We start from the raw sequence: 17463 nt of genomic DNA, 5'->3' as shown, positions 1-17463 counted from the left end.
GGATTGGCTGAACAAATACGTTTGCAGTTCTCAACAATCATTGCAATATAGGACATCACACATTTTCCAAAACAACAGAGAAAAAGGACAGCAAGTAATGATCTTTCCCTCCTGTTGCAAACCTGGACTAAAGGGGAAATCCAGTTCAGCGTTATGTTTACGTTTGTTGGTCAATCCAATGTCCATCTCAAGTGAGATAAAAACACAGCTAACACACTCTGATGTTTACTTTGCGGATACACAACGACTAAAACAGGAGCAACATGATGAGGATACTTGCTTTTTCCGTGCTCGGCATATTTGTCTTCCAAAAGGTAGGAACATTTATTCCAACATTACTTTCATCCTTTGTAAAGAAAAAAATCAAGAATTGCTCCTGAACCTAGAATACACTTTACAAAAGTAAAGTGTATCATTTGCTTGACCTAATCCACTTGAAATTTACAGGTGCCAGGCTGCCTCTCATCCTGCTCCATAACTGGCTCAGTAGCCAACTGCGCCTTTCAGAACCTGCATTGGATTCCCTCCCTGCCTCCCAACATCACCCACTTGTACTTGGAGATGAACCACATAGGTGAGATTAACGCCACCTCCTTGTCTGGCCTGGAGCTGCTGCAAGAACTGGACTTGGGTCATCAGCATTCAACACTAGTGATCCAAAACAATGCATTCAGCAGACAGAGACAGCTCAGGAAGTTGGTACTGGGCTTCAATGCGATGCTTCAACTGGAGCCGCGGGCCTTTTGGGGACTGTCCAGTTTGCGGAGTCTCTACGTGGATTACAGTTCACTTAATGAATCCATCCTGGAGGAAAACTATCTGAAGCCGCTTTCTTCATTAGAGACTCTTGACCTGTTTGGCAACCGCATAAAGAGGCTCCAGCCTTCAAATCTCTTTCTCAATTCGACTCATCTGAAACATTTGAATCTAAAACTGAATCAGATCGAGAAAATATGCGAGCCTGATCTCGCTGCCTTCCAGGGAAAGCAATTGGAATCCTTGAATTTAGACTCTAACAACCTTCAGGCAATGTATGATGAACGTCTCGATCCGAGCACCTGTGGGAATCCTTTCAAAGGAATATCTTTCGGAACACTTGATTTATCCCACAATGGTTTCAGCATAGACAAGTTAAAACCATTTTTTAAAGCTATCGAGGGAACTAAGATCTCTCATCTTAAGCTATCAGGACACCTCGGTGAAGATTTTTCATTTAGCAATCTCCCGGACGTGGACGGAAGCACTTTCGAGGGCCTCCGCAGCAGCTCAGTCATCGCGTTGGATCTGTCGAAAAACAGGATATTTGCGTTACAAGAGGGAGTGTTCGATCCACTATCAGAAGCTCAAGTTATTGATCTTTCTCAAAACAAAATCAATCAAATACACCAAAACGCCTTTGAAGGCCAGGAACATTTAAAAAATCTCAACCTGTCCAATAATTTACTCGGGGATATCCGCGCTCAAAGTTTCGCTCCTCTCGGGAACCTAAAGGTTTTGGATCTGTCTTACAATCACATCGGCGTTTTGGGCTATCAAGCGTTTAGTGGACTTCTAAGTCTCGAAGTACTCAATCTGGCTGGAAACTCTCTCAGGGCGTTGGGCTTCCCCAGCGCTCTCCCGAGTTTGAGTTACCTCAATTTGAATGGCAATAAATTAACCTCCGCAGCGGTGGACACGATCACGACGTTTGCACCTAACGTCACATATTTGAACATTCAAAACAACAGAGTGGAAAACCTCCAGGGCGCGTACACCTTTATGACTCAGTTGACGAAACTCCAGCATCTTTTCTATGGCGAGAACCCCATCAAGTTTTGCACAAAGGATGCACAATCTCGTGAAAAGAAGCAGAGCCAGGTTAAAGTGTTCGACCTTCGCAGCAGCAACTTGCAGTTCATTTGGTCTCAAGGCAAATGTCTGGATCTGTTTGAAGGTCTTCACCATTTGGTCAGTCTGACTTTGCGCTCCAACAACTTGCGCTCTCTTCCGGCAGGCGTTTTCAAAGGTCTCCCTTCGCTTCTTGGGATGGACCTCTCATCCAATTCTTTGACTTATCTCCACCCTGATGTATTTCCCGAAAGCCTCAAATTACTTGACCTCGCCAACAACTTCATAGCGTCACCCGACCCGGCCCTCTTCCGTGCTCTTAGCTTCCTTAACTTAAGTATGAATCGATTCCACTGTAACTCCAACCTGTCAAAATTCCTGAAGTGGATTAAGGAAACAAATGTAACGTTTTTGAGTCCTGTCGAGGAGTTCAAATGTGAATTTCCTATTGCTTTATATAATGTTGCTCTGTTGGATTACTCCACTCTTCTTCTTGGCACTGGAAGCAAAATAAAATGATTTGTACTTACTTACATATTGTTAATACTAAAAATTATTTTTTTTAACCATTTACCCCAAAAAGTGATTCAAGGGCTGTCTGAACAAATTCGTTTTTTTTTTCTCTCCGTATCATCAGACCACACGACTTGGGGTTTACCTATTAATGTTAACACTGAAAATTGTTTATGATGTATAATGTATAGTAATAAAGTGATTTTTTTTTACCATCTGACTGTAGGCAAGACATATTTGTTTTTGTACTCCTCACTTGCTTGCTGTCACGCACGCTACACACCATCTCAAACAAATACGTTTATCTTGGTGTCATCAGAAAGGCCATGATTATAGTAGTCCATGTTTTAGGTTGCTCGTCATCATCTCAGCCATCTTTATGTAGAACTTTTTTTTTCTTTCTAGATCCTTAAGAGAGGTTTTTGCCATGAGGTGCCATCAAAATTCCAGTGACCAGAATGAGACCGCCCCCTATTCACACCTGAAAACCTTGCAACACCGAGTGAAGGAAAATGGCTGACTGGGCCTAATTTGGATGTTTTCTTGCGCATAGTGGGCATTGAAATCCTTCCCTGAATCTGAAATATGATCATAGCTTTGGAAGAGCTGCTTGCATTTCTTAGGGTTGTACACCAGAGGGCAGCATAGAGCTAATAACCACCGGACCATGACGCTACCAACCTTCTACCAACCAGTCCACAGAACCCACCGTAACAACATAAAGCACCATATCGTTTTCATCAAGTACTAGATACGTGTCTAAATATTTACAGTTCTAAAATGGAATCAATGATAAAGGATGTTTGCATAATTGCGGTAAGAAGAAAACGTGAACATTTATTCTTATTTTGAGCAAAAGAGAACATCGTTTGAGTTCGTCTGAAATATTGTTTCACTTGTGCACCACTCATTGCAGATTACATTGGCATATTGTTCTAAAATTCACCCCCTGCTCTCCTAATAAAAAAGCTGCACGCTGGTCATGAAATATTGAATTGCTAAGCAGGGGGGCGAGGAAGAGGCCTCTGTAATTCATCTGCTGATAAGACTCACAATTGCATGAGGGAACTTTTGTTGTGCAATGTAAAATAAAATGTTGGGCGAATTTCAAGAAAATCAACTTCGATAACAATAAATAAATAAATAATATACTATATATAAAGCCGTTCACCGTAAACACACGCTTGATGAAATAGCATAAAAATATGACTCCAGAATGCTTGTGTCAGTGTTTTTTTTATTCACGTTTCTTTATACCCACAACAGATGAGCTCAGCACGACTAGCATTTGCTATTTCACAACCATTATAAATATGAGACCACTCCCCCCCTTACTCCGCTATCCATTCCTCAACTAGGCAGGTTACCATGGCGACTGGCTCCGTATTCCACCTCCTCCAACAGTCGCTCCTCACTTCCTGATTGTCTTTGGCTCACTGCTTCCATCCCTCCTCCCCCTCTTTTTTTTTTTTTTTCCTCCATGGGCATGTCACTTCCTTCCTCCCCCACAACCCTCTCATAGTCATACAATATTTGACAAGGCCGACACAGAACGGCGACTTAACTGACACGTGTATAACAAGGTTTGTACACTGAGACAATGTACAAAGACATAATTATTAACATCATTTTTTTTCTTTTTTTCTAAATCACATTCACCCTGCCTTTACCGTCAGCGCTATATGGTATAGTTTCCTCTCAATGTTGAGTGAATGAAGTAGAACAAATGAACAGCAGACAGAAAAATGCATCACTTAATGTTCAGTTGACGTTGATGGAAAATCTACCCTGACTAATATTTTTTTTACTAAATAGTCCCTTTGATGTTTGAAAATCAAATTTCATTCATTTTTACTAACGCAATATTAATGTGCAACATCCTCTTGCATCGCACGCGCGGCGCCACAATCGCGTCACGTCCGCATTTATCCATCGTTAAAGGTAAACGGCGTGGAGCCTTCATTGAACAGCATGAATGTGAACATTTGGGTGAAGCCTCTAAGCATTTCCTTGCGGAACAGAAATGGGTCAATTCGGTGCTGCAATTGTGATCGCCATACACATCTGCAAACGGTTCAAACAGATGGAAACATCACATTACATGTATTTTCGTCTGTATTGTCTGTTAGGCTTGTTGGAAGCCTTATTAGGACACCCGCTGAAATATATATTTTTTTTAAACTCCAAGAAATATAATTCTATTTTTGATTATATGCATTTATGTTAAATAATTGAACATACTTTTCTTTCTTTTAATGTCTAATTTAATGTATTGGTCATATTCCATTTTCACAAAATGTGTGACTTGTATATATATATTTTTTATAACTCAATTTTAAAGGCATATTTATCTTTTAAATGACACATAATGACTTTCTTAATTGACCCACGGGCACAAGCACATGAATATTTTCTACTGTGAAAGAAAAAAAAGACACATGGAGATTTACTCCTTTACGGGAATGCATAATGACATTTCATTTCAACCCTTAAAGACAAATAAATTAAATATGTACACGGATATCATATAATACAGGATAGAAGCCACTTTGGTGACACACAAGCATACGCACACGCCCGCACCGACATTTACAACTCTCTTTGCTCTCTCACATGCAACGAAGGTTCAGTTCGTTTTTTTCTCGACAAGCTTTGTAAGGTCCTTCAATGTACTGCAACCGTTTGTTGCGTTGCTAAAGAGGTGTTGTTGTATGTCCCAGCACCAAAATTTGCAGCAAAATAAATAACAGTAACAGCTTCAACCAATTCACTGCGCCGATGCAGGCATGGCAGTACAAGCCGAAAGGGAAACATTAGAAGAGGAAGACGTGAGAGACGTTTGGCTTTGACACCTGCCCAAAAAAAAAAAAAAAAAAAAAAAAAAGGTTATTTAAAACCAGCATGTGTCAAATAATTGACTGGAAAAACGAAATCACAGGTTAACACGATTATACATGAACAATGAGATTACAGGATGCTGAGAGAGGGATGGGGGTGGCTAATCCTGAATAATTCCATTCAGATGCACCACGGAAAAGCCATTGACACTCGCCAGATAGGGGCTGAGGAATAAAAACGGATCTTTCCATTAAGCGCTAATGCACGACATGAACTTAAGTGCATATTACTCATTCACACCGCGATGGCTGAGGTTCAAGGTCGGCCACTCTCTGTGAACTGACGCCTGGTGTAGACAAAGCACTATAAACGGGTGCTTTATTTACTATTTTACCATTAGGATCAAATTTGATTGTTACTTTTTTTGGACTATTGGACTATGTTTTATTTTTTATTTTTTATTTTGCAACAGTACCATTAGTAACCCATTCAAACAGAGTGGTTAGATGGTAAACAAGCAAATACAACAAATTCTAATTTATTGTTTATTTATGTATTAAATTTTTTTAAATTATATATATATATATTAACTTAGGAACTTTGCCGCTTAATTATGATAAAAAAAATAATAATCGACTGACAACCCTTACAAATATATTTAGAATTAGACATTTTTATATTTAACTCATTCACTCCCAGCCATTTTCACTGAAGCAACCCCCTTCGCTCCCTGGCTGTTTTACTGGATTTTGACAGGAATACAGGATAAAAGTATATTTTGCAGCAATTAGCATTAGAATAAAGCTAACTTTCATCATTATTCACAAATCTGTTGAAAACACTGGGGGAAAAGAGCTTGTTGCAACATGGCCCTGGTTGATCTCTTATACTTTGCTGCCATCTGCTGGCCTTTCATTGCTTTAAGCGACCTCTTCAGGTCAGAAGCTGCATCAAAGTTTTTTGTATGCGCTAACATAAAACATTTTTTTAAAATTATAAATACGTTTTTGGGAGTGAAGGACAAAGTATTACAAAACATATTTAAAGGTGTTTAGGTTTGATTTTGATTTGACTTACCAGGAGCGAGATTTGTGAACGCCTCTGTCGTTGGTAGGTGAGTTGTCCACAGAGGAGCTTAGGTTTAGCTCCGCATCCTTTAAGCGACCCAATGAGGCTGTGTTTGGAGGGTTCATGTCCAGCTCGAGAAACATGATGTTCTCAGCCTTAACACACACACACACACACACACACACCGGCATATAAAAACCGCAAACGACACAGTCAAAGTCACAGTCACACAAGCCTTACCCTGAATCTGTTATGAGCCCCCATCGTTATGGCAACCCTGGCATATTGGCTGATTGGTCTTTTATATCCTACTGCAGATGTTGGCCTTTTCTTCATCTCCGGGGGTTTGCTGAATAGAAGAGGAAGTGGAGGGAAATCAGAAATCAATGAGGAGCAGGTTGTATTACATATTCAAGCGGCGTTAATCAATCTATCTCAAACCCTGACCTCTCAGCAGGAACCAGGGGCTGGAACTTCCACTGATCCTCTTCTGGGTCAAAGGTCATTCTGCTCATGATTTTATTCTTCTCCTCTGGAGGGATGAAGTTCTCGATGATTAAATACCTACGCGGCAAAAAATGATACGTTCACATTCATATCCTGATTTTAACCCATTGTAACACCCGAGCGGATTCAGGTCAGAATCATGTCATTGAAATAAATGTCACATGGAATTTCTTTGATCAAAGCGAGCTATGTCCTTACTTGAACTTGAGCTCTCGGGTGAGCTCGTTCTGCGTTTGCTCCAGCTCCTGCCGGCTCCTCACGTGCTCGTCGTTTACATCCTGGATCTCCGCTTTGATGCACTGGAGCTTGGCGTACAGCTATGAGAAAAGATGCAGGAAACAAAATGACTCAAGGGTTAAATTAGCTGTAACTTGGTCGCCCCTAGCAACAGCGATTGAGGTACTCGCGTAAGGAAAAATGCGTTATTAGTGACTTCAGCTTGTGATGACAGTCACATTATAAGTCAGAAAGTCATTTTGTAGTTTTAAGGCAGCATGGTGAAATATCGGCTTGCGCCACAACTTAGACCTGGTTTCGCCTGGTCCAGTCTCTTTTCTGTCACCAAAATGAAGATGCACCACTTTTAGTGCTCCGAGTTGGTTAAATGAGACTGCAATGGAGTTAACTTCTTCCGGTATATGAGATCTCTACCTTCTTGAGTTTCTTGGTTTTGGCCTCGACCTCTTGCTGCAGAGAAGTAAAAGTCTCCCTCAGCTCCAGCGTCTCGTCGTCCTGGACCAACATCTTCTGCTGCATCTCCCGCTCGCCGCGCGACTTGGAAGCATTCGTAGGAAAAACAACAATGACAATCCACAGCCATACGGTACATCCGTGCAAAGGCCGCGCATACCTGCTCCGCAATTTCCTGCCTTTTCACCTCCAGCATCTTCTGCTGCTCATTGGTGTGATCGATGATGTTCTTTCCGCCGACCAGCAACTTGCTCTCTATTGCCTGGAATAGAGTAACAAGAGACTGCAGTCAATACTCAACACAAAGCAGTTTTAGCATCCCAGTGACTAGCCACTCGTTTTTTTATTGATTAAAAGCAACCAATCTACTATACGTTACAGCCTACATACTGTGAAAAGATAACTTTGAAAGTGTATGTATACAAATAGTTACACTCACTCATCCTGGCTCGATGCAGCTGATAAGGCGGACGGACGTGGGCAGCTCCGCCGGCCCCATGACGACACTAAGCTACAACAAGCTGAGCTGTGCTCCAACGCGATGAATTAAACATCGACTGGGCGCATCAATAAAAACCTCATTAATCTTGCTTCACGGCTGATATGTGGACTGTAAAGTCAGTTACTCGTAAGGGAGCAAATAATTTCTCATCTCACTATCGCTGTACATAAAAGTCCACATATCAATACATCATGTTGGGAGTGTGGCTGAAATGTTTGCTAATACTGTATTCTCGGTCAGTTTCATGTTCTTAAATGATAGAGAAAATCTGCAATATATATATTTGAATAAATAAATACAATTAGACAAATCTCTTCCCTTTTTTGTAGTGCTGATTTTTTTAAAACATGTATTAAACATAGAATAATGCAAATCAGACAATCCAATTTACATGAAGCACAATATAAACTAAAAATAAAAATTATAAACAGAGGGGGAAACTAAAGTTAAAAAAAAAAAGACAAAAAACATTCAGTAGTTTCAAGAGGGTTTAAAATTATTTTTTGTTTTTTTTAGATCAAATGACATTTCTTGTTCATTACAAATTTAAGAGACTTAAAATAATTGTCCATTTCAATCAAAAATAATTTAAATAAAGGTTTCAAGTTTAGAAATGTACATTTATGGATATAAAACTTTCCCAATAAAACATACAAATTAACCAACGTTGACCATTTTTTGTTCTCAAATTCAAAAAGGGTAGACAATGAGATGAAGTGCGTCAGAACCACAGTAGCTATTTTGACGGCTAAAAAAAAAGCACATTTGAGTAAGCGTGGTTTGTTAAAAAAATATTAGTATTAATGGCAGCTGTGTCAGGCTGTCAACATCAAACTGTGCAGAGTCATTTTTGTCTTTAACCCCTTAACGTTAAAAAAAAGTAATCCGACGGCTCTCGGGGCACTTGCTAGCTAGCCGCTAACACTCGAGCCACCGCTAAAACGCTGGCAACAAGTATATTATAATCATATTTTAAATCACCCTTAATTAGCGATTGAACTTGATATCAGGAAGCGGTTGTGTTGTTGTTGACGGTGGCAACAGTTTGCCACAGCTAGTGTCTGGAAGACGAGTCACGTTACGCCGCCGGAAACAATTTCAAAATAAAAGTATACCAAGGCATTGATGTCCATTTTTTTTTTATTTGTTAAGGTTTATTTTGAAGTTGATTACAGCAATTGTTACTGCAGTTGACTTGACTTCTTCCTGACGGTGTACACTAAATTAGTGGGTACACGGGGCAAAAACACGTGAGACAGTACCAGTGCATACACAAACTGTACGTTTCTGTAGTGTAATCACCCACTTCTATAGTGTAAGATAAGACAAAGGTTTTTTGGGGGGTGCAGAGACCCTAAAGATGGCGAGACAACATTATTGCCCCCGGGAAACAATCGAGTGTGTGTTTATTGTAAGCAGCCTTTACGTTCTATGCACTTGCACATACCACACTCTTGCTGCTGTCCACTTAATAATTAATGAGAGAGCAGAAACACACACAAACACTTGTGTAACGGGTACAGTGGAGGCCTTCAGAGAAAAAAAAGCGGCAAGGGTTTTACAGAAAGCCCCTTTGTTTAGTGGCCTGCCTTTGTCTTCCGTGTGTGTACGTGTTTGTTTCCACCTCTGTGAGGACAAACAATATTTTAAAACCAACTGGGGGTGACACGTGCACCCGAGGGACCAGCCAACTTAAGTGGGCAGGTTTGAAGGCTAAGAATTGGGTTCAGACTTTTACAATTGTGAACTTTGCAGAGAGGCGCTGTGGAATGTATATATATTTTTTTATGCTCTAGTGTTATGTTATATTATGTTATAGCTATAAAAAGATGTGCGTGTCCTTTGTGCTCAGGCACATTCATTGTGCGCCATTAATGGGCTGATTCATGTTAGGGGGTTTTCTCTCGCATGCGTGTTCCTTCCTCCTGATAGGCTGGTTATTGTTATAGAGGAGAGTATACTGTACATGCAGGCTTTAGGTCAGTCAGCATTTTAAATGAGTGCCTTGGGATTATCTGTAATAGGTAATAGTAAATCATGTACCCCAAACTATTCAGACCGTGGCCATATTTTAAGTTGAAGCAATATTTTATTTCACATCGTTCAGCTGGAAATTGCACCAAAAAAAGCAGTTGTGTTTGAGGTGCGCAATTTGTTTCATCCTTAGACTGAGTGAAGAAGAGTGGGAAAAGTTTCATAATGAGCTTCTGGTTCCTTTGAATTTGACGGTCAATCCCCCCGGTGAAGCCTGGCCCTGCAGGGAGCGACTAAGCTATAAATACGACGTGACGACAACAGGTCTCGCGTGCGCAACAGAAAGACCAGAAGAAGACAGAGGCAAAGAGGAGGGTTTGAAGGTGAAGGGTAATGACAGGAGGCAGGAGGAAATCGCAAAGGTCAAGCAATCTCCGCTACACCAGTAGAGGTGCACTCCACATCAGGTTGCTGTTTGTAAACTTTTTAGGGGGGAAACAATCAATTGAATCGAATAGTTTTCATAGTATTTTCATTTTTTTTTTTTTTATCAAACTAATGGAGAACATTTCTTTATTCTTTAACTCATTCACTGCCATTGACGGCTATAGACGTCAAAAATTCATTTGAACTATTTCTATGAGTTTAACATTTTTCCCACTTTTTTTAACAAGAGTATGAAAACCTAGAATTTTTTTTATTGTACATTTGGAACAGATATCAAATGTGTGATTAATTGTGAGTTAACTAGTGAAGTCATGTGATTAATTATGATTAAAAATGTTAATCGCTTGACGCCCCAAATTTTTAATAATCTCTTTTTTTTCCTTTTTTTTTTTCTTCATTGCCATTGACGGCTATAAACGTCAAAAAATCATTTAAACTATTTCTATTAGTTTCACTTTTTCCCCCTCACTTTTGTTTACAAGAGTATGAAAACCTAGAATTGTTTTATTGTACATTTAAAACAGATATAAAATGTATGACTAATCATGAGTTAAATAGTGAAGTCATGCGATTAATTACAATTTAAAAATGTTACCGCCTGTCACCCCTAATTTTTAATAATCTTTTTTTTATTTTTATGAATTTAAGGCAGTGAATGAGTTAAATTAGCGGCTTTCGCTGATTTTCCATTATCTCTACAGCACTCCCAAACATCAATATTTCAGTGAGGTCTTCACTGCTGAAAGACAGAGAGCAGCGACGGGATGTTTTAGTTCATCCGCTTACACGCACACAAGCGCCATTTCACAGGTCTTTTCCTTCACCAATGAAACAGAGAGAGAAAAGCAAAACAGGAAACAGTCAATCTACCCTGAAAAGAATGCACATATTGTGTGCATGAGGAGTTGAGGTCACGTGACATGATGTGAGTTGCATTAGAAACTAGCCCTTCTCCAAGAAGTTACAAAAATGGTTCCTTAACTCATTCACTGCTATTGACGGTTATAAATGTCAAAAAAATCATTTGAACTATTTCGCATTAGTTTAACATTTTTTTTCACTTTTGTTAACAAGAGTATGAAAACCTATCATTTGTTTCGTACATTTAGGACAGATATGAAATTTGTGATCAATCGCGAGTTAACTCGTGAAGTCATGCGATTAATTACAATGAAAAAAACGTTAATCGCCTGACGCCCCGAATTTTTTTATAATATTTTCTTTCTTAAATTTTTTTTAAAAATCATTCACTGCCGTTGACGGCTATAAACATCAAAAATTCATTTTAACTATTTCTATTTGTTTACATTTTTTTCCACTTTTGTTAACAAGAGTATGAAAACTTATAAAAAAAATTGTACATTTAGAACAGATATAAAATTTGTGATTAATCGTGAGTTAACTCGTGAAGTCATGTGATTAATTACAATTTTAAAAAAATAATCGCCTCTTGCCCCTAATTTTTAATAATCTATTTTTTTAACATGAATTTATGGCAGCGAATGAGTTAATATGTTCTCGATTTGAATGACAGATCAGCCAAAAATATTTTCCAGCGAGCTTGTTGAACAAGACAAGGAAGGATGTCTGAGGGTGTCAACAAATATCGTGCTGATGCCCCGCAGCCATCACGACAAAGAAACAAGAAACCTTGACTAGGACAAAAGACGATGATACAGTTTTAGCCTAGAAAAGTGACTCTAAGAAGAGTCCTGAGGCGATTCAAGGGGAGGTTTCATGTTCTCATAAACTGACAGTATCCATCCATCTACCATTTTCTGTCAGATGAATAATACAGTCATCTAAATTATTTCCCGCAATACGGTATATACTTTAAAAGGAAGTAAAACCCCCAAAAATCTTCAAACTAATTTGTTCTATGCAGCCCAACAAGTCTCATTGGCGGCCATTTTGCAACTTGCTGTCGACTGAAAATGACATCACAGTTGCTTGGGGCTCAGGTAACAACCAATCACGGTTCACGTCACGTCACGACTAAACTCAGAATACAGCTGAGCCGTGATTGGTCGTTACCCGAGCCCTGATCACCTGTGATGTCTTTTTCAGTCGACAGCAAGTGACAAAATGGCTGCCACTGAGATAGGGGGGGGAAAAAAGCAGGTGTTTTTTGCTGCTTAGTTCATGTTCCACAAACATTATATGAATCAGAATGCCATGTTTACATGAAAAAAAATTCTCTCTCTCGCAACTTTTCAAATTTGGCTAGGTTGTGAGCATTTTAAGATTTAAATGTATGTTGCCGTGCGCCAATAAGTCAAAAACACTGGCGACGATGCGCGAACCCCTAAAGCTATATTACGGAGTAGCATTATAGCTTCACATAGCAAATATGTCAAATAAGGACCTGCAAACAAAAACAGAAATGACCAATCATCTGCTTACTTTGCTGATGGGCAAATATCAAAAATAATAACCGAGACTAACCACGAGTCAGCAGACTAAGTCTGATCATCATTACATCACTCTTCAAACACTTTAACTGCATATTCAATATTGTCCCTAGAGCTGTTTATAAACTAAAAACGAATTATTTTTTTTATTTTTTTAAGAGCTCAGTATTGTTCATTTGGAAATGTCATCATCATTGCTCTTTTATTTTATTTTATTTATTTTTTTATTTTTGTGTGTGTGTGTGTGTGGGTGAGTATGTGTATGTGCGTGCGTGCGTGCGTGCGTGTATTTGTTAGCTCACCAGAAAACCTATTAGAAAAAATCTCATACCGTTCACCTAAACCGAAAAAACTAATTTTCTATTTACCTGCTGCAAAAGACTGTTCCGACAGAACAGGCAAAACTGAAATGGTTGTGAACCAGATACGAACCGCGTGAAGTTGCGACCTGTCGACCGGCAGAACGTAAACTATCGCTCCTGGTTACATACGCACCGGAACATTTGGAGCAGCCGCATGTTGCAGCGCCGCCATCTGACAACACCCTGCAGAAGCACCAAATGACCCAACCCAGCCTTGCAGGGACGCTCCTGACCTACTTTACTCTTGAATTTGTTGTGCTCAAAGATGGGGGGGGGGGGGGGGGGCTTAATTGCATTTCAATGTGATCTTATCTATAATTGCTTATTTATTCATCTGCTCCTTGGCCAAAGTGCTCTCTCTCTCTCTCTCTCTGCGATTTAAGAAACTATTCATGCCGCAACAACGGGGCTCTCTAAAAACACTGGCTGACACATCTAACTTTGAAAAAATCCCTCCTTTCCTCCCTATTTCACCTTTTTCTGCATGACGCGCGTGCACTCATGCCTGACAACAAGGCGCTCTAATGCAAATGAGCACGCATAGGCCTGACTAAACAAAACCTTCACGTTTTTGGTATCCCGGGATAAAGGCGCAAAGCTTTATCGTGCATGTTTAGAGGGACACTGATGCAAGGGCGGGAAATAGTTGACCTCAATCATCTTGTCCCTCAAGGCGAGGTTAGATTTTCGCTGATTCCCGTGGCTGACGCCACTCAGCGGCCACTCGGTCAGCATCAAACATGAGAACTTGCACTGCGCGGCAAGATCACAGAAGATTTGGTACGGTTCAGCAGTATCAGGCACACGGCGCTTTGAAGGACAACGCGACAGGAAGGAATATGAGAGGCCGGATGAAGAAATGTATACGAGAGATCTCAGTGGGACGGGGGGGGCAAAGTTAGAGGATTTTGTCCTAGAGCGACTTTGCCACATTCCCTCAAAACTTCAACTAGAGAAACGGAAACATTTATTTCACATTGTTAAAATATCTATTTTTTAGACAACAACTGGATATGTGGCCCTTCTGATAAAAGCATACATGATGTTGTTTTTCAGGGAGCATTGAATACATTATATGGCACTGGTGTCAAACTCAAGGCCATATCTGGCCTGTCACAACATTGTTATGCGGTCCGCAATGCTAAAATCGGTGCCAACATTTTAAATTGTCTCATGTACTAAATAGTGTTGTTGTATCACAAGCATTTCCTTCTTACCAAACCTGTTATTGCAGTAACTTGAACAATAATTGAAGAAACTTTATTTTTTATCCTACCCTCACTGAGAGGTTTATGATACGTTTAGTTACATGCTTCTCAAAAGTCTTTGTAATTAAGTGTGGTGTGCCTCAAGGTTCAATCTTAGGTCATGTATTGTTTAATTTGCTGGTGTTTGGGCCGAAGTCACAATTTCATAGGGAGGAAACTATTATAGGATATCAACCAACCAATAATATGATTTTCAAATATATAATAAAAATAATGATCTGTTTAATTAATTAATTTCCGCAATGATTCAGTGTTCAATTCATATTTATGAATGACATAAGATGCCATCACTACATCGCGTGACCCGCCCTGCGCCAATTTTAGACACGGTTCCAGTCTGTGTAAATTTGAGTCTACTTTAAGTCACAAAATCTTGGATGTTGTTTAACTTTCCATAGTTGCCATATCAGGTCTTACCATAGAAGAGGCCGGATTTGAACCCTTCCAGAACTTTTATGTGTGAAACCCACTCCTATTTGTTATGATTTCTGGCCATCTGAGATGTTTGCGACCAACACCAAAAGATCAATAGGCAGAATGCAAATCCTCACCTTGTACTTGGCAGTCAGCTGCTCAGTGGCTTCCTGCTCCTTCCGCAGATCCCCCATCATCCTCTCCTTCTCGCCAAGAAGCCTCTGCTTTTCATCAGCCAGGAGTGATCGGTCACCTCTGATGGCCTCCTTCTCCCGCTCCAGACGCTGCTCCTCTTGCTTCACATACTCCTCAGCCTCCTTCTCCACCTCCTCCTCCTCCTCCTCCTCGGCGCCTTCATCCCCTTCATCTGGTTCCGAGTCCTCGCCGTCCGGCCGCTCCTTCTTCTGCTTGCTCCTCCACTTCCTGTGGTTGAGCTGGGCCCTCAGCCGAGCGATCTCCCGCTGGAACTCTCGCAGGAGAGCGTCCTTGGGGTCCTCGTTGACCCGAGGCTGGTTCTGGATGTTCTTGGCTCGGTTGGCGTAGCGAAGAGTGGTGAGGGTTTCGTCGTAGTGTTGGGGGGCGGGGCCTAAAGTGGCCACCATGACTGTCTTGGCGTTACCGCCCAGCGAGTCCTGCAAAAGGCGGGTCAGCTTCGAGTCCCGGTACGGTACGTGGCCGCTGCGGCCGTCCGCAAGTGCAGATATGACGTTCCCGAGCGCGGACAGAGAAAGGTTTATCTTAGCCGCTTCCTTCAGACGTTCCCCCTGGACACCCGTCTTGGCCTGGCGCTCGCTGCCGGCCAGATCCACCAGGTTGAGCCGCCCGACCCGGATGTGCTTCCTCCCATCCGGACCAGGTTGTCCGCACTCCACAGTGATCAGGAATAAGGCGTGGGACCTGGACGAATATTCGTTCATGTCGGTGGCCGCAACTGCCCTCGCTTGGTTTCCCACGTTCATCACCTCCTCGATCTCCTTGATACTCTTGCAGACACAAGAGGTGAGGTCCGGGACGTAGACTCCAGTTTCCGGACTCTCTCTAAGCTCCAGCCCCCGGGCGTTGGCGTGGTTGGGATCCAGGAGATCCCGGATCTCCTCACGATAGATCTCGAGGTAGGACGCCCGTACCAGGTACTGCTTATCAGACTGCGAGCGGGAGATGTGCGTAAAGATGTGGTCAAAGGCGTTGGGTATCACGCCCCGTTTCTCGGGGTCCAACCACATCCCCTGCATGGTGTACGTCTTCCCAGTCCCCGTCTGTCCATAAGCAAATATGGTACCATTGAACCCGGCTAGTACAGAATCTATCAGAGGCCTGACGCTCTCGTCGTACAGATCCCGTTGTTTGGAATTGGCATCGTAAACAGCATCAAACGTAAACGTTTTCTGGGGTTCGCTTTGTGACGCTCGAGGATTCCTGAGGATCACCTGTCCCAGTCGCAGGTCCATCCGCACGATGCTGCCGGAGGGACCGTTGGACTCCTCTTTTCGGTTCAGGGGTCGACATCGAACAACCACCTTAACCGACTCACTGCTCTTATTCTTTGACATGGCTGGCGTCTTGTTGTTACCAGTCACACAATGACAATAAAATACAAATAAATAAAAAAAACCTTCCTGGCTACTAGCTTTGTGTCACCATAGGCTTTCTTCTCATTAATAAAACATTCAGCACGACATGAAGATTTCTTCAATTAAATAAATTAGCATGGTCTTGTATTTAACAGTGCAAATGAAAACATGCTATTCTAATGTCTCAATTGCCCTGACTGTCTGTTAAATTAGCATAAATGGTATCAGCTCTCACGCACTGGCTCGACGCTTCCTTCCCGCTTCGTGTCCACACATGAAAACAAAAAAAAATCCCACCGTGTCAAAGATAAAATGACCGATATTGCGCTCATATCTTCTTTTTTACACGCCCAGGGAATCCACATCCTTCAGTCCTCCGCTCAATGATGCTCAGTCCGGCGCGCGGGTGTGGATCACCGAGAGACAGATCGTCCTACCTCACACACACCACACACACACCCACACACACACACGCGCGCACACAAACACAAGCGCGCGCACACACGAACACGAAAACGAACGCACACAAACATTCGAGCTCCACGCCCCATATCACTGCGGAGTAGAGCAAAGCATTATGGGAAACGTAGTTAATTACTCAGCAGTTTGTTTCAGGTTTTCTCTGAAAACTATACGCGCATTTATTGGTTTGTTTGAAACTGTTTGCGCAATATTAATTAGTCGGAGTATAGCAAGTATAAATACTGTGTAATATTGCAATGTTCTTTTGTGTCATATTTTTAATCTTTAATAGAAGTGGGCTACCGTAAGTTTGTCAATATCTAATAACGAAGAAAAAAAATCTAACTAACACGTAACGTGGTTATGACAACCTCACCCTTACGTATACAAATTTTCTTCTAAAAATTTGTCAGAATGAGGACGTGTTAAATTAATAATTACAGTCATTATTTAACCACGGTGTAGTTCAAGATACTGCCCAATATTGACATCTAGCGAGAGAATAGTAGAATACACTCTGACCCACAGCTAGTCAGTAATGTCATGAAAGGAAGCCAAAAGATCACGACTCATGTTTTGTTTTGTTTTGTTTCTTCAGGTACATTTGTA

At 41.2% G+C, this 17463-nt stretch overlaps 1 protein-coding gene and 1 pseudogene across 2 annotated transcripts; one reads left to right on the top strand and one right to left on the bottom strand.

The window, feature by feature from the left end:
* Positions 1-231: 231 nt before the first annotated feature.
* Positions 232-2192, top strand: LOC147158727 (toll-like receptor 5; annotated as a pseudogene). The gene is made up of 2 exons (XR_015090716.1): positions 232-314; positions 448-2192. The product of XR_015090716.1 is annotated as a toll-like receptor 5 (transcript).
* Positions 2193-3557: 1365 nt separating this feature from the next.
* Positions 3558-16899, bottom strand: kif3ca (kinesin family member 3Ca). Its single transcript, XM_086060673.1, has 8 exons — positions 14959-16899; positions 7604-7705; positions 7405-7527; positions 6952-7070; positions 6694-6810; positions 6487-6595; positions 6256-6401; positions 3558-5192 (listed from the first exon to the last, which is right to left on the bottom strand). Exons 1-8 carry the CDS (start codon positions 16369-16371, stop codon positions 5108-5110), a joined length of 2214 nt encoding a protein of 737 aa, XP_085916799.1. The 5' UTR covers positions 16372-16899; the 3' UTR covers positions 3558-5107.
* Positions 16900-17463: the final 564 nt, after the last annotated feature.

This window comes from Leptonotus elevatus, chromosome 18 (assembly GCF_054856555.1).
Source record: "Leptonotus elevatus isolate MCC_2025b chromosome 18, RoL_Lele_1.0, whole genome shotgun sequence".
In the NCBI taxonomy this organism is placed as follows: domain Eukaryota; kingdom Metazoa; phylum Chordata; class Actinopteri; order Syngnathiformes; family Syngnathidae; genus Leptonotus; species Leptonotus elevatus.
This window is presented reverse-complemented; position numbering and strand designations above follow the sequence as displayed.